The 18124-nt window shown below is 43.0% G+C and overlaps 2 protein-coding genes across 27 annotated transcripts in view; one reads left to right on the top strand and one right to left on the bottom strand.

Annotated features, from left to right (window-relative positions):
• The window catches only part of UBE3D (ubiquitin protein ligase E3D), a 581163-nt gene extending 573666 nt beyond the window's left edge, over positions 1 to 7497 (bottom strand). For all 8 annotated transcript variants that reach the window (XR_014807535.1, XR_014807534.1, XR_014807527.1 and 5 more), the window contains exon 1: positions 7335 to 7497. Coding sequence is in view for 4 of the 8 variants with exons in the window: in XM_084964035.1 (XP_084820161.1) it covers positions 7335 to 7411 (77 nt within the window). In the remaining 4 variants the exon portion in view is untranslated. The remainder of the gene's footprint in view (positions 1 to 7334) is intronic.
• A 3346-nt stretch (positions 7498 to 10843) lies between these two features.
• The window catches only part of DOP1A (DOP1 leucine zipper like protein A), a 107564-nt gene continuing 100283 nt past the window's right edge, over positions 10844 to 18124 (top strand). For all 19 annotated transcript variants that reach the window (XR_002343988.2, XM_084963819.1, XM_084963774.1 and 16 more), the window contains exon 1: positions 10844 to 10947. The gene's annotated coding sequence lies outside the window, so the exon portion shown is untranslated. The remainder of the gene's footprint in view (positions 10948 to 18124) is intronic.

Here is an 18124-nt window from a genome sequence, read left to right as displayed (position 1 = left end):
GCAATACCAAATCCCAGCCACATCTGTGACCTAAGCCACAGCTTATGGCAACATTGTATCCTTAACCCACTGAGCGAGGCCAGGGATTGAACTCACATCTTCACAGAGACTATGTCAGGCTCTTAACCCACTGAGCCACAACAGAAACTCCTTTTGTCGATTTTAAAGAATAAAAAAATGACAAGAAGTTCCCTGGTGGCTCAGTGGGTTAAGGATCCAGCACTGTCACTGCTGTGACTCAGGCTGCTGCTGAGGTATGGTTTGGATCCCTGGCCCTGGAACTTCCATATGCTACGGGCGCAGCCAAAACAATCTAGTGAAAACAATCTAGAGATGCACGAATAGCAAGCATGAAAGTATTTACTGATCCAACCCACTATAAGCACAAATGACCTTGTGGAGGCAATCAAGGGTGAAACACTGGACTGTTCCTATCGTGGCGCAGCAGAAATGAATCTGACTAGTATCCATGAGAGTGCGGGTTCGATCCCTGCCCTCACTCAGTGGTTAAAGACCCAGTGTTGCTGTGAGCTGTGGTGTAGGTTGCTGATGAGGCTCAGATCCCGTGTTGCTGTTGCTGTGGTGTAGGCTGGCAGCTGCAGCTCTGATTAGACCCCCTAGTCTGGGAACCTTCATATAGCACAGGTTCAGCCCTAAAAAGGAAAAAAAAAAATACAGTTGCTGTCCATCAGGCACCCAGAGTACAGAAGAGGACGAAGATATGTAGAAATGATACTTGGATGAAGCTGAAACGTGCTTAAGCGGTGTAACAGAGGAGCAGAGCATCTGGACTCCCTCCTAAGTGCTGACAACAGGGACAGGCCACCCAGCCAGTATCACTCAAGCATGGAAGGTGGGCCATCTGCTTGAATGTCATCCAAGTAGAGAGGTCATACCATGTGTGCAGGTGTCAATCTTCGTTAGGCCTCTCACTGTGCCTCAAAAAATTTTAAGACTGCTTTCTGGCTAGTTCCTCTTCAAAGCATGTGGACCTGTACTTAACTGGCAATACAGAACACCAAGAACCTGAGCCTCTTTCAGGGGACACAGCCTCAAACTTTTAAGTCAAAAGGCTAGTTCTTTTTTTTTTTTTTTTTTTTTTGTCTTTTTAGGGCTGCACCCAATGGAGGTTCCCAGGCTAGGGGTTGAATCAGAGCTAGAGCCAATGGCCTACACCATAGCCAGAGCCACGTCTGTGATCTACACCACAGGTCATGGCAACGCCAGATTCTTAACCCACTGAGCAAGGCCAGGGATCCAACCCACAATGTCATGGCTGCTAGTCAGATTCATTTCCTCTGAGCCATGATGGAACTCCTTAAAAGGCTGGTCTTGAGAAATGATGTTTAAGAAATAATAATCCTCTAAAGCAGATGTCTGAACACTTTTTACAAAAAGGCTAGATGGTAAATAGTTTCGGTTTTATAGACCATATATGGTGCCTGAGGCATAGTCTACTTTTTTTTTCCCCTAACAATCTGTTAAAAAATGTAAAGCTCATTCTTATCTCACAGGCTGTACCAAACAGGATTCAGGTGAGGTCTGGCCCATGGGCCGCAGCTTGCCAACCACTGTTCAAAAGATACACAATTTGTTCAGTTGGCTACTTCTTCAGTGATTTTCAAACTGGACTGTGCAGTTGGCAGTTGGAAGTGTCTCAAGGGAAACCACTGGGTTCCTAAGTCCCTTGGCTCCTCCCACCCCCACCCCCATCCCCACAGGCTTATTGCCCTTTCTCACCTTCCCCTGCCTAAAGAATTCAGCCAATCCCATAGAACAGAGCAAGGTAGGCATCTCTGCAAAGGGTGGAGTTCAGAAGCCTGCAGTAGATGTGAGGGACCCAGCCACTAGGAGGGCCACCCAGCAAGGATGTCAGGTTGCAAGATGGGGGAGGGGGAAACATGAGCAGGAGGGTGCAGCTCAGCATAGAGTTTCAGAGTCCATCTTGGTCTGCTCAGGTGGTTTCAGCAAAACGTCACGGACTGGGTGGCTTAAACAACAGACATTTATTTCTTAGAGTTCTGGAGGCTGGGAGGTCCAAGATCAAGGTGCCACCACAGACTCCGTTCTTGGGAGGAGCCCTTGTCCTGGCTTGCAGAGGCCATGGTCTCACCATATATCCTCACAGGGCAGAGAGCTTTGGCATCTCTTCTAATAAGGACACCAAGCCCATCATAGTGGCTCCACCTGCATATTTCACCAAAACCTAATTATTTTCCAAGGCCCCAGATCCTAATACCATCATGTTGGGGGATGGGGCTTTAACAGATGAATTTTGAGAAGACAAAATCATTCAGTCCCTAACAGAACCGAGGCGGGTGAGGGGAGTGTCAGTGTGGGGTAGAGGGAAGGGAAGTGTTAAGGGATGGCAGCAGAAGATAAACTGCATGGAGTGGAAGTGACTAAGTAAATCCATGTCATAAGGAGGAGGGAATCCAGGGTTCTCACTGTGGGAGAACAGTTACAAAGAGAGAAAGGGAGAAAACCAGACTGGATCCTATGATTGTAGAATAGAACTTGAAATACTTGGGTGAAGTCCAATGCATACGAACAGATACGCTAATAAATACAGATGTATACTGTATGTGCATAATGTTTATAAACACACATACACATGCATACATAAACAGCAGACATCTATCACACACCCTCTAGTTTTGTCTACTAGTGGGCCTGAGAGAAGTGACACCCCAATAGTAATGAGCACACTTTGTGCCCAGATCTGGGTTTCTAAAGATCATTTTCCACATCAAAACAAAACAATGAAACAAAACAAGGTTCCTTGGAAAAATAACTCCATCCAGGGCTGGGACAGGAAAACAATGAAATGAGCCTGAACCTGAAACATCCCAATGTTGAGGGTTGCGTGCTGGTTAAGGAGAAGAATGTTTCTTATTTGTAAGAAAGTCACAGCAAGGTATACAGGAGTGACAACAACTTATCCTCCAGTTTGAGACTGTTCTAAAACAGAGTTTTATAGACTAATTATCCACACCTCTTATACTTGAGCTTTTGTCACTATTCCATTGCATTCTTTCAGGTGTCACACCCTGTTTGACTAGTGAGTAACTTCACATCTCATTTTGAGTTGAGCTAAAGTCCTTTCAATGATCTGTAAGATGATTCATTGGTGATGGATAAGAGGCGGGGAAAATTCCAGGCATTCTGCAAACCAGTGGACCTCACATTGGTAGTTTGACCTCATCTATGGTGAAAGTACTTACAGCACAGGAATCAGTCAAAGCTACAGATCCAGCAGGATTTTTGTCTGTTTCTCCAGTTTTCCTGAGAGCAAGCCATTAAACGTTTCTCAGGACACAACTATAAAACTCCTTACACGGAGTTCCTGTCGTGGTGCAGCGGTAAAGGAATCGGACTAGGAACCATGAGGTTGCGGGTTCGATCCCTGGCCTTGCTCAGTGGGTTAAGGATCTGGCGTTGCCATGAGCTGTGGTGTAGGTCGCAGACGCGGCTTGGATCCCGTGTTGCTGTGGCTCTGGCGTAGGCTGGCAGCTACAGCTCTGATTAGACCCCTAGCCTGGGAACATCCATATGCCAAGGGAGCGGCCCAAGAAATGGCAAAAAAAAAAAAAAAAAACTAAAAAAAAAACCTCCTTAATATGTGCTCCCATGCCCACCCATGCCTGTCTGAATTAGGCACCCTGCATACTTTCTGTTCTCTCAGAGGGAAATGCTCTTCCACTGGGTTATCACGTTATTCCAAACCTCACCCCTTCCAGCTTATCACTCTAATGTTGCTTTCTCATTTGGAATAAGGGGTTGGAAGTTTTTCTCCCTACCCTTTTTGTGTTTTATTTTTTTCTAGCTACATATCTCTATTCACTATGATATATATATCTGGGTATTTTCTGCCCACTTCTTGCCCACTGCCACCATTAGATTGGTAAGAGAGTGCTCAATGAGAGCAAGTATTTTTGCATGTGCTATCGTTACTGTGCACAGCTATATACCTCGCACTTAGAATCTGAGTTTTGGGCCCTAGAATAGGAACTTCATAAACATCTGTGGATTTAATAAATGAATAGCCAAGATTTATCCAGGAATGCTAAGATGGCTTAACAGAAATGTATTTCTCTAACGCAAGTCACAGATGTAAAGATTAAAGGAAAAAATATGACGATCAAAATACATGTAAAGAGTAAAGGAATAAATATGACCATCAAAATACATGAAATCACTATAGTAAATAAAATATCTATTCATAATGAAAACCTTTAGTAAACTAGGAGTAGAAAGGAAACAATGCAAACTACCAAACCAATTTGCCAACCAGTGTCATCACATCTAATGATGAAATGCTAAAAGTACTTAAGATAGGAAAAGAATAAAAAATGATATCATTTGAATTAACTACAAATAGACAAAAAAAATTCCAATTAAAATGCAGAGATTGTCATTATGAATTTTTAAAAACTCCACCCAGTATATGCTTTCAAATTTTTACATATAAAGATACAGGTTGAGAGTAAAAGGGTAGTATAAGACATACCATGCAAACAGTACAGTCAGCTGATTTCTGACAAAAGACACTGAGTTATTTCAATGGAAGAAATGACAGCCTTTTAACTAATGATGATGGAAAAACTGGGCATTCTTATAGAAAAAAATAAACTTTGACCCTTACATTGTGCCAAATACAAAAATTAACTTGACATGATCTAGACCTAAATGTAAAAGCTAAAACTATGTAACTCCTAGAAAATAAACAAAGGAAAAAAATCTTACAACCTGGAGGAAGGCAAAGGTTTCTTAAGACACTAAGTATTAAAAAAAATAATGCAGGGAGTTCCCATTGTGGCTCAGTAGGGTATGAACCTGACTAGTAACCACGCGGATTCAGGTTTGATACCTGGCCTCGCTCAGTGGGTTAAGGATGGCATTGCTGGGACCTGTTGTGTACGTCAAAGATTTGGCTTGGATCCCCAGTTGTTGTGCCTGTGGTGTAGGCCGGCAGCAGCAACTCCTACTGGACGCTTAACCTGGGAACTTCATATGCTGCAGGTGTGGCCCTAATTAAAAAAAAAAAAAAAGGAAAAAGGAAAAAATGCAAGAGAGAAAGAGAGAGAAAGGAAGGGAGGGAGAAAGGGAGGAAGGAAGAAAGAAAAAGAAAGAGAGAGAAAATAAACTGGATTTCATTATAATTTAGATTTTTCTGTTCATCAAAAGACACTACTGGAGTTCCTCTTGTGGCAAATCAGGATTGGCAATGTCTCTGCAGCAGCAGGATGCAGGTTTGATCCCCAGCCTGGCACATGGATTAAAGGATCCAGCGTTGCTGCTCTGGATCTGATCAGACTGGCTCAGATCTGATCCCTGGCCGGGAACTTCATGTGCCAAAAAGAAAAAAAAAAAAAAAAGGAAAGAAAAAGAAAAAAAGATACTTAAGAAAGTGAAAAGGTAATTTATAGATTGAGAGAAAATATTCACATGCACAAGTATAAATGAAAAAATATTTTCAGACTATATAAAGAACTCTTTATGTCCAACAATAAGACAAACAACTTGATAGACGATACTTTAGAAAGGAACACATGTGAATGACCAAAAAGCAAATGAAAAGGTGCTCAACATTCTTAATCAGGGAAATGCAAATTAAAGTGACAGTGAGATGCTAATTTATACCACCAGAATAGCTACAATCAAAAAGACTGACAACAGGACATGCAGGCTAGAAAGTGAAGCTGTTGGAATTCACTTGTTTTTTCCTGGTGAGAACTGGTATAATCACTCTGGAGAACTGTTTAGCTGTTTCTCATGCCCCATCTACCCTATAACCCTGCAAAAATACTTATACAAGAAGATATGAAAGCTTTATTCATAATATGCAAGCTCTAGAAACACACAAATTATCCAGCAATAAAAGAATGGCTGCATGAATTGCAGTATATTCATAAGGCTGAAAACTACTCAGCAAGAAAAAAGAATGGCCTATTGAAATGTGCAGTGACATAGATGAAACATAGACGAAAAGAAACATAGATGAAAAGTATGGCCTATTGAATTATGCAATGACATAGATGAAACAGTAATGTCAGAAACACTGTTGCAGGAAAGCAGCCAGAAACAAGCACATACCTTACAAATCCATTTATACATACTTCAAGGAACGGCAAATGAATCTTTGTTGAAGGAAATCAGAACAGTGGTTGCTTTTATAGGGTAGGGGGACTTAGTGATAATGCTCAACGGCCAAAGACCACTAGCAGCAAACAAGAAATCCAGCAAAATTATGTTTAACTTTCTTAAACAAGGAAGAGTAATTCAGGGAAAGCATGAAGGACTCCTTTGATGAGCAGAAGATGGTCTTGTTTAGTTTTGTGTAAGGTTTGGGCTCTGAGTAACTTTACAAGGTGCATTTGAATTGGACCTGCAGCACTTATTTGAATTCATAATTTGGGGGGGGGGGAGGAAAAAGAGAAAGAAAGAAGAGGAATAAACAGCATCCTTATTTCACAATTGAAAACATTCAAATTAAGGATTCTAATTTGGTGAAGAAGCTAGGATTTGAATCTAGTTCTGCCAATCAACCTCAGAGTGGTGCCTTGTCATAAAACTTTCAAGATTCTAACATCCGATTTACTCTATTTGAAACAGTGGTTACAAGGGAATAATGGAGGTACCATATACTACCAAACAAAAAAAAGAGAACATTTCCCTAATAGTTTCTTGTTTGTGTAAATAATGAAGAGCAAGGTAAGGGCTTACAGACTTCTCATTGGAACTCGGAATACGAAAAACAGAATGAGCTCCAATAAGAAGCCTGAAACCTGTGTTCACTGAACACGCTTTTACTGAACGAGTGTGTCGGTTTCTCTGCACACAGAACAATTTGGGGAGGAGAAAAAAAAACCCGGAGTTTTATTTACAAAAAGGGAAGCTTTCACATTGGAACAGATCGTATAACGAGGATTCCAAAGGGGCAAACCAAGCACGTTTGGCACTGTCTTTGTTGGAAACGCAGGGCATAGTCAACGACTTGAACATTAGGGATCCTCAAACTTAAGTGTGCCTCTGGATCCCAGGAAACGTGTTGAAATCTAAGTTCGGATTCAGCAGGTCTGGTGTGGGACCGAGACAAGGCATTGCTAAAAAGCTCCCAGGTGATTCAAGATTGCCAGTGGAGGTGGCGGAGGTGGGGGGTAGGGGAATGAGGGCGCAGGGATGAGGTACTCGGCTTTGAGTATCCCAGAAGCTCAAAGCATCTGGAGAAACAAACTCAAAATTCCATCCTTCCGAGGGAGGCGGAGCCTGCCCGGCAGCAGAAAGGCGTGCCCCGCTGCGTTGGGGAGCCCACACGCCACAGCCCGCCTTACCCCAGGATCAGCAGCGCGCTCTGCAGCTGTCTCCGCACCTCCAGGAACACACGCACTTGCGCCCCAGCCGCCGCCATTGCGGGCGACCAGGGCCCGGGGTTCGCAGCGGCAACACGTGCAGCCCGAGCTGGAGCTGCGGCGGCAGCGGAGGTGCCGGCGTCGTGGATCCGGAGCTCGGCTGCTCGACTACTCGCCAGCCCACAGCGCCACCAGACGGGCGGAGAGTGCGCCGCCTCGAGACTGGTTCTGGCGGTCACCGGCAGTTTCTGATCCGAGCTTGGGGGCTGATCTCTGAGAAACGTGGGCAGAAGAGCAGAACTACCCTCCCACTCTGTTTCTTAAGGGCGCCACCCGGTGCGTCAGGCTCCCTGGATATGACCTTCAGAGTAAGATCCCAAGTACTCTCCCTTGGCTAGTGCGGGTAGGGATGAGGCTGGACGAGAGGGAGATGATAGGCGGGCACTGTCATCAGGACTAAGACCCATCCCACACACACTTTATCTTGGCTTTGTTGTTATTTTTAATGGACTACAGCCTTTTTCTTTAATGAACGCTGGTCGGTCGTATTTTAGTTCTCTTCTGAGGCAACAGATGTCCAGAATTGACTTGGCATTGCTTCTAAATTTAGGCTGGATCGCTCCAAAATGGAAACGGTTGCAAAAATGTGAGATGTTTCCTGTTATCTCTGCTGTTATATCCAGTATCATGAAGCACAGGATTATGCATGTCTATAACCTTTGAAAAGAGGAAGATGAGAATGATTCCACATGTACATTTTCACTATTCACTTTTGCAAAGGTAAAAATTGACTCAGGGGAGTTGTAATTTATTTCATTGCTATTAGAAAATGATTTTGGAAAGTTTCACCCACTGAAGAAAAGGATCTAGTATAAAGTAAATAGTTATCATGGGAAAATATTAAAATATAAGGCTACAGTAGAATTATAATACGAATATATTTTTTAGAGCAAGAGGCTTTAAAAGAAAAACAATGTTCACTTGTATGCGGAAAAATCATGTTTATTGATGTTCTACTTTATCATTTTAAGGTTGTAATTACCACACACTAAACATATTAATTTCAAGATTTTCTAGGAGTTCCTGTCCTGGCTCAGTGGTTAACAAACCCAACTAGAATTCATGAGGATGCTGGTTCAATTCCTGGCCTTGCTCAGTGGGTTAAGGATCTAGTGTTGCCCTGAGCTGTGGTGTAGGTGGTAGACACCACATAGATCCCCTGTTGCTGCAGCTCTGATTTGACCCCTAGCCTGGGAACCTCCATATGCTGCCCAGTGCAGCCCTAAAACAACAAACAAAAAAAGATTTCCAAATGAAAATAAAGCCATGTCCCTCGAGGGGTACTAGATTAAGACAATTTTTCTAAAATATTTATATGGAGTTTTTAAAGCTCATTTTGTTTCACAAAATCCTACATCCATCAGAATTCAAATTCATGGATGGAGGTAACAACCCAATTAAAAGAATTAAATTTACTGGTATTTCATCACAACAATGGTGATGAAGGGTAGTGTTTTTTTGTTTTGTTTCTTTGTTTTTTGGGGGCTACACCCACAGCATATGGAAGTTACCAAGCCAGGGATTGAATGCAAGTCACAGCTGCAACCTACCCCACAGCAGTGGCAACCCTGGATTCTTTAACCCACTGTATTGGGCCGGGGATCAAACCTGAGCCCAGGCAGTAGGATTCTTAACCCACTGTGCCACAATAGGAACTCCAGGGCGATGGGTTTTTTTTTGTTGTTTTGTTTTGTTTTGTTTTTTGCTTGTTACGGCTGCATCTGGATCATATGGAAGCTCCCAGGCTAGGGGTCGAATCAGACCTACAGCTGCTGGCCTATGCCACAGCAACTTGGGATACAGCCGAGTCTTCGACCTATACCACAGCTCAAGGCAACGCCGGATCCTTGACCCACTGAGCATGGTCAGGGATCGAATCTGCATCACCATGGATCCTAGTCAGGTTCATTAACCGCTGAGCCACAAAGGGAACTCCCTCCAGGGTGATTTTTTTTTTTTTTTTTTGTCTTTTTTGCCTTTTTTTCTAGGGCCACATCTGAGTCATGTGGAGGTTCCCAGGGTAGGTAGGGGTCTAATCAGAGCTGAAGCGCTGGCCTGCGCCAGAGCCACAGCAACTTGGGATCTCTGCCACGTCTGCACCTACACCACAGCCCACAGCAACGCTGGATCCTTAACCCACTGAGCAAGGCCAAGGATCAAACCTGCAACCTCATGGTTCCTTGTCAGATGTGTTACCACTGAGCCATGACGGAAACACCCCAGGGTGATGGTTTTGATGAAAGAAATTTTCCCATAGTAAGATACGGGGAAGTCATTCTGGCTTAAACATGATTTGACCTGAACTTAAGGTTAACCAATAGAGCCTATTCGTGGTCTATTAAATAAACATTGTACATCTGCCTTAACCATAAAGAAAATAATGCATTAAAAAAATAACAATGGCATAACTGTGGTTCAGGCATTCAAATGGAGCCAGGTGGCCATCGTGGATATGGCTTCAGACACATTCCTGTATCACTAAGAATCTGAATTTTCTAAACTATATCACTCAGACTCAAGGACACCCTCAGCCTTTCTCAAAACAACATCTGCTAGCAGCTGTCAGCTGCAACCTTATAGTCTCAAGGCCTCCCCTTATAAGTATACAATTTCAGAGCTGGACCAATCCTTATTTAACAAGGACCCTTCCTTTCTGCCAGCTCTAATCTTAATTCTTGACGAATAATTTACGTGACTTTGTGTCTTTTGCTGTTATAAGCCTCCAGCATTCTGTAGTCTGGTGGAACACAATTCAAATACATCTTCAGTCTGTGTCTCCCAGGCTATAGTCCTCAATTTGGCTTAAATAAAACTCTTTTCTATCCCTGTCATATATTAGTTTATTGATTATTTCCCTCCACAATGTCAACTCTGCATATCTCCCACCATTAACATCAAAGATTTTAGGTATTTAAATGCTGCCACATTATGTTGAAACATGTAACATTCTTAACACAGGATACCGTACATATTGATGTTTGTTTTTAAGGATTGTTATATTTTATATTTAGTCACACATTCTCAAGAAAAATCTATGATTTTTTGACCCGACATTTTAGGTGAAAGGAGGCAATCCTCCATGGAACTACATGATTTGGGGTTCTAGAATCAAAATAAGTTCCTAATATGATAACAACTATCTATCTCCTAACTTCGAAAGTCTTCTAACTTCTCTGGGCTTAGAATTAGTTAAGCAAAAAAAGCTGTTTTCGATTCCTAGCATCACGCGGAATTGGGATTGGCGCGGGCTGGCTGAAAATACCTGTTACCTCCCCTTCCATCCCCCTCCCTCAATAGGCGGCAGTGGGCCGCTTCCCCAACAGTCCGCCTGAGGGCGCTGTGGCGACAGCCAGCGCCGGGAGGCGAAGAACCGACCGGGGGCGGGGACGAAGGGCCGCGGACGTCGACGCCGGCGTGGGCGCGGGCGCGGTGTACGCTGGGAGCTGTCACTAGGCCCTCCGGCTCCCGGCCTCCGTGTCGCTGCCGCGGTTGCCAGGAGAGCGGCGCCGGCAGGGAGCGGCCGAGCCCGAGGAAGGTAACAGCGTCCCCGCCCCCAGCGCGGTCGCGAGGCCGGCCGGCCGCCCCTAGTGGCCCCCTCGGCCCGGCTCGTTCCGGAGCCGCCGGGACGCCCCGCGGGCGGGCAGGTGTAGTGTCGGGGGTTTGGCGCCCCGGCCCCGCCTGGAGCTGCGAAGCCGGCCGGACGCCCTCCGGTTGCCGTGGGAGCGGTAGCTACGCGGGGCCCGCGGCCGAGCTCGGGCGGGGGGCGCAGCGGCGGTCAGGGCCCGGCGGCCGGAGGCGGGGCCAGGGCGTCGGGTGGCCAGGCCGAGACTCCTGCTCAGGGGCCGCGCGGTGCGCGGGGTTGGGGTGGCCGTCGCACCTGTGCGCGGAAAGCGCGCGGAGTCCCTTCTTTGTTGGGCGAATTGAGGCGTCGCGCGGTCTCTTCCATCTGGGGGGTTCTTTTAATATTAAGAGGACGCGCGAATGGTCTCCCTCGTTAAGGTTCCGTGGGAGGTGGGAAAAGAGTGTAGAAGTTTAATCGAGGAAGTCCGATTAGTCACCAGGAAGTTGTTAACTAAGCTCACCTTTGATTCCCAAGCCTTTTGAAGTTGCAACATAACAATAGTCACTTGTTTGGTCTCCATCCTTCTCACTTACCCTGAGGGAAGGGACGAAGTGGCACAAGGCTACTTTTTGAGCTAAGTAAATACTGTTTTGGTTATTCTTAGACTTTCTTAGAGTTCTATGAAGTTTAAGAACTATGAAGATTGGAAAAAATCTGATTTGGAGATCGTAGTTAAAGCAATCAAAACATTGGGGGGGGGGAAATTACAAAAAAAGATACCAAACTGTTTGCCCCATACGTAAGTCATGACGCATCGAAGGACAAAAATTCTCCAAGTTCAGTGCTGTTGCCTGTCTTGATGTAGACATAAGATCTTGCATTTTACTGTGGATATTTGCTGTTTTTTGTTTTTTTGTGCTAAGCATCACTCCACCTGATAACAGTGATTTAGTTGAGCTGACAGAAGTTATAGCAAGAGTAAATTAAAACCACTTGTAAGACAAATGCTTTATTTTAAAATGATCACTTTCAAGCATTCTGAAGTAAATCGTTCCTCAGAATTACTTTTTTTTTTTCTTTTTACTGCCACACCTGTGGCATATGGATGTTCTCAGGCTAGGGACCAAATCGGAGCTGCAGCTGAGGCCTAAGCCACGGCCATGGCAACACCAGATCCAAGCCACATCTGTGACCTATACCCTTGTGGCAAGGCATGTCCCTTAACCCACTGATGGAGGCTGGGGATTGAACCTGCATCCTCACGGACACTATGTCAGGTTCTTGATAGACTGAGCCATAACAGAAACTCCCAGAATTACTTAACATTAGCAGATCTCCAGGTGTTTCTGATTATTAAGAACCAGCGACTTGAAGAATTAAAAACGTCTAATACACAAACCAGAAAACTTGACACCATAGCCAAAATGTTAAATGTAAATGTTAATTCAAAATTTGACTATATACAGTCAAAGGCGTCCTATTTAATAGTTAAACTAGTGGAAGGAACTCTGGCCTAGGAATGAGAGGTTTATCTGGCTGACCAGGTGTGATCTCTCTAGGCATCAGTTTTGTCATGTATTGAAGAGAATTTCCTAAGATCAGAGATTTACAAACTGATGTTTGCCTTGAACAGTGTTCTGAATCCATTAGTAGGCTTATTTCCTCAAAAGAGTGTTCATGGCCAATAATTTGGAGGCACATTGGGTTACATTAGATTTAACTTTTGGCTAGCTTTTAACTATAAGACTTCTTAAAACCTTTACTGCTGTTAATATGCATGTAAACTTGCAGATTGTAAGCTTCCAGAGAGCAAATTTTCTAATGGCCAACATGTTAACATCTTCTAGGGTATAATTACATTGAATACCTATTTGAAAATTAATTGTAATTGAGCTGAGTCCCCTTTCATCTCTCTAAAATTCCTTGAATTATGTTCTTTGATGGCTTCCAGTTTAAGCTTTCTGGAGCATGAAAATCTAGTGGCAACTCACTGGTAAAACAAAAGGCTTATATTTTTCTTGGTAAGGTATTAAGGATTCACAAAGGTTTCTGTGAGCCTTAATGCTTTAATTTATGGCAGAGGAGTATCTTTTTCTAGTCTCTTTCTCTCTCTCTTTTTTTAAGGGTCTCAACCACGCCATATGGAGGTTCCCAGGCTAGGGGTCAAATTGAAGCTGTAGCCGCCAGCCTACACCACAGCTCACAGCAACATCGGATCCTTAACCCACTCAGCAAGGCCAGGGATCAAACCCACATCCTCATGGATAGTAGTCAGGTTCATTAACCACTGAACCACTATGGGAGCTCCTCTTTTTCTAGTCTCTTTTCTATAATTGTAATTAAGTCATGTTTGAAATTTAATTTTATGGTCAAGCTATTGATTTTATGATTTTATTAAGAATGGCATTATAAAGTTCCAGGTAAAGACTTCTTGATAATGGCATTGTTTTTATGAATGATTCGCCTTTCTAGTCATGAATTCTTAAACTATGAAATGTGATAAAAACCACTTGAAAGGTACTTCAATAATTGATAACTGATTTTAAGAGCTTAGGTCACTGAAATGAGTTAAGGGTTATATGTGAATTATAAAGCAGTTATTTCTAAATGGTATTCGACACTTAGATCCTGTTTGTAAGCAATCTCAAATCATTGTCACCATCACACAATCAGTGTGGCTCTGTCTTTCTAGTCTTTGTTACCTCGTTAGGGGTGGGCACTGTTAAAGTGCTTCTTTGTTTGAAGGGAACAGTACATTTAATTTTAATAGCTAAACCTTAATTCAGTTAAGTTTTCTCCCTGAAGTGAAACTCTTAAGTAGAAAGATGGACCTGCCATTTTTGTGTAACAGCTAACAGTTTTTATTGAACATTTGTTGTGTGAAAGCCAATACTTTTGACACCTTTGTCTTTGAATTTGTGTTTTCTTTTTCTTTCTTGTGTTCACCTACCCCCTCCTCCCCGCACCCACCAGCCATCCAAGCCTAAAACCTCAATGACTTTTCATTGCATGGGTCAAAGATACCATCTAACATTTACCCCAGGGGGAAATTTACATGTAACAGTGTGCACTTATTTTGTGTACCTTATATGCACACCCATGTCACCACCACTACAACCAGGCTTTAGAGCCTGTCAACACTCAGTCCTGTATTGTTAGGATTCTGTTCTCTTTGAATGCTCTCCTTGTCCCTGCATATCCAAATCATATCTATTAAATCCTAGCTCAAATGCCATGTTGTCTGTGAATCCTTTATTGATTATCTTATTTTGAAGTAATTACCTTCTTTTTTGACTTTCCTGTTTACGTTTTTTTGAACATTCTTTTCTGTATTCCATGGTGGTAAAACCAGTGGCATGCTCATTTGCTGACCTAATGGATGTGTGGTATTCCTCAAACTTGACTAAATCATCCTTATAGCATCTTCAGAATTTGGGCCATATTTGCATACTTCCTCGATACTTTCTTCATATTTGTCCATGTAATTACTAACATAGCTTTTAAAGGAAACTTGAAATATCTACCGTAAATAAAAAGCAAGTATCACTTACTATAAACCGAAGGTAGCTGTAAAGATGAAACAATGAAAATGGAACAGTGATAAATTCTAGAAACTGTTGCCTGCTGAAGACTCTAAACCTGAGGCTTTCTGGTCTTTGTTTCTGAGGGAGAGTAGCAAGTATTACAGGAGTGTTGCTAGTGTTCTGGCCCTGAGACGAATAATGTTCTGGATCTGAGAAGTCCCATATAGTTGGAGGAATTGAAAGAGAATGAAGGAGGAGTTCCCTGGTGGCCCAGCAGTTAAGGATCTGCCATTGTCACTGCTGTGGCTTGGGTCATTGTTGGGGAGCAGGTTAGCACCCTGGTCCCAGAACTTCCCCATGCCTCAGGCATAGCCAAAAAAAAAAAAAAAACAGAAAAAAAGAGAATGAAGGGGAATAACTTCCTCACTTGATTCATTGTCACTTAGCCCTGTCCCTAGGCTCCATAAAAGCATCTCACATCCAACTGGTGGTCACAATTTGGGAGATGGAGTTATCGGCAGTGGCTCATCGGAAACGAATCTGACTAGGAACCATGAAGTTTCTGGCTCGATCCCTGGCCTCGCTCAGTGGGTTAAGGATTCAACGTTGCTGTGAGCTGTGAGGGAGGTCGCAGACACGACTCGGATCTGCTATTGCTGAGGCTGTGGTGTAGGAAGGCAGCTGTAGCTCTGATCGGACCCCTAGCCTGGGAACCTCCATATGCCGCAGGTGCGGCCCAAAAAAAAAAAAAGTGGGGAGTGTGGGGGGGAGATACTGGATTAATCAGGGCCTGAAAATTCCTTAGAATTTTCTCCCTGAAAGAATTGGGAATTGAGGCCTCAATTGCAAATTAAAACATGTACAGAGGGAGTTCCTGCTGTGGTGCAGTGGGTTAAGGATCCAAGTGTAGGTTGCAGCTGCAGCTGGGATTTGATCCGTGGCCCCGGGAACTTCGATATTCATTCTTGAACCAGATAAGTTTATCAAAAATGTTTTTAACATTATTACTTTTACAAATAAAACACTATTTGGTATTATGGGACATTAGCTTTAAGATAAAACTTTGAATATAGAGAAATAAATCTAAGTCTAAAAACCATTTGGAGCCTATTATATGCCAAAGTGATTACTGTTGATTCAGGAGTGATGAAATGTTAATAATATGTTTACCTATTTTTATTAAGAGTAGGTCTGGTATCTCCTTCTCTCATCAATTCTAAAGTTTGAGTTATGCCTTAATATTTCCATCTTGCAGAAGTCATTTCTGATGTAATGAAAAAATCTCTTTCATGGAGTTTTATGTGAACAGGCAAGACAATAAATTCTCTACTCTTGTTCTATAAAATACACTTTGTATCTCAACTCGCCGAGGTTATTTACCAGCATATACTTATATTATGTATGTAATGTTTAAATTACCATTGTTTTGTGTTCATGAGCAAGGAGTTGAGGTAAATAGCCCATTTAGTTTGGTGCTACTGTTTTCCAAATACTAATTTACCTGAGTAGTAATACTAGATTTATCAGTACAGGCAGTAATTTGCTGCTCAGCCAAAGATTGCCATTAATCTAAGGTTCTGGAGTGCAGCCTTTTCTCTTTATTTCCTTGGTCTGGAAATAAGAGAAAAACACTTTGGATGAATAGCTTTTATTTCATAAAAGAACCTTTGTTATCGAACAATTTTGTGTGCCTGAAGCACAGTAAGGCCAAATAAACTAAAACATGGGGGTTTGGTGCAGAGGAAGGGTTATTGCAGGGCCATGCAAGGAGAACAGCTTGCTTCTGCTCAAAAACCCTGAACTTTCCAAGGGTTCGGGAGAAGTTTTTATAGGGAGAATTTGGAGTGTGAGCTGCAGGGTGTGTGACTTGCTTCTCATTGGTTGGTGGGGAGGTAACTGGGTGGTGCTCCAGGAATCTAGTGCTCAGCCTGAAGTTGCTGTCCTCCCTGGAGGGAAGAGGGGGCTTTAATTCTGCAGAAGCGCTCAAAGATACCTTGTGTCTATTCTGTGAGGGGAACCAGGACCCTGCCCCAAGGCTACACTATTGTTTCTTCACTGCTCCTCCCCGTCTCTGCATCCCTTCCCTTCCCTGATTAGCAGCTGTTTAAACCTGCTCTTTGGAACTCAGCTAAAGTCGCGAAGGATAAATGAGGCCTAGTTCCTACAAACTTGAAACAGTGGATATAGAAAGGCTTTTGTACCCTGTAGCTCCACAGGGTCCTGCTAGATTGCATCCTCACCCAAACAGGTAGTTTCTCTCCTGTGTCTGTACTATAACCTGAAGCAGAACTGTAGAATCGGTGCAAACAAGCTGTTAGCATTTAAAAGTGACAACTGGAGTTCCCGTCGTGGCGCAGTGGTTAATGAATCTGACCAGGAACCATGAGGTTGTGGGTTCGATCTCTGGCCTTGCTCAGTGGGTTAAGGATCCGGCATTGCTGTGAGCTGTGGTATGAGCTGTGGTGTAGGTCAAAGACGTGGCCCAGATCCTACGTTGCTGTGACTCTGGCAGCTCCAGCTCTGATTGGACCCCTAGCCTGGGAACCTGCATATGCTGTGGGAGCGACCCTAGAAAAAAGGCAAAAAGACAAAAAATAAAAAAATAAAAGTGACAACTGACTATAATCCAAAAAACTGTAAAAACACAACAATTTTAGCCCTTTGTGTTATACATATAAATAGTCTTATATTTCCTCTTGCTTTGGTTTGTGCTGTTATAAAATATCAGCTACCTGAAACCTTTAAAGTATGTTATTATCATATTTTTGAGATAGCTGGAATTTTGTGCGTTAGATACTACAAATGCCATTTCAGTCTGCAGTTATACTTTTTTGCTTGTCTTCAGCATGATAGAGTCGTCACTTGACGCAGTAGCTTTCCATATACACTTAAGCATGTCTTACGGTGTGTCTCAATTTTAAAGCTTCGTGGACAGAGGCTTTTCTTCTGAGAAAAAAGTACAACATAGTAGTTGCTTTCAAGTTAAGGTCTGTCACTTTGGAACAAAAAGAAATATTTAAATGATTTTCCATATTTTTGCCACAAGGTTCCGTAAGTGTTACAACCAGTCAGGAGTTTACCCTTGACCCTAAAGGAGGGGTTACAATGGCTTTTTTTTTTTTTTTTAAATGGCAACTGTCATATTATTGGAAAAATGTCTTCAAAGGAGAAGTTGCCTGGTGCCTCATCAGGTTAAGGATCCTTGTGGTCATTGCCAAGGCTCTCATTACTGCTGGGGCATGGATTCGATTCCTGGACCAGGAACTTCCACGTGCTGTGGTCATGGCCTAAAAAATAAATTGTTCTCTAAGCCCACCTGATTCTATCACTTGAGTCTGCTTTTAGTTCTATGTGGTCTTGAAACCATATACCTCAGATTGAGACTTGGACCCATGTGCTGAGCCTCTAACCCAGTCCAGACTTGGATTAGGGCTCGAACCCACTTTTTTTTTTTTTTTTTAATTAAAATCACACTCCTGGTTCCAGGACTTACTGAAGTTCATGTTCTTTATGTCTCAGCTCAGAAGGAATTCAATTAGAGACAAAGTGATAGTAGTAGAGTTATTGAGAGAGAGAGAGACAAAATGTGGACCATCTCACAAGGCAAGAGCAAGAAGCCCTGAAAT

The sequence above is a fragment of the Sus scrofa genome, chromosome 1 (assembly GCF_054392235.1).
Source record: "Sus scrofa isolate SSC_HxYL_T2T_F1_AM1 chromosome 1, Sscrofa_HxYL_maternal_Yorkshire_Landrace_v2.0, whole genome shotgun sequence".
In the NCBI taxonomy this organism is placed as follows: Eukaryota; Metazoa; Chordata; class Mammalia; order Artiodactyla; family Suidae; genus Sus; species Sus scrofa.
Note: the sequence above shows the minus strand (reverse complement) of the source record. Positions and strands in the feature narration are given on the sequence as shown.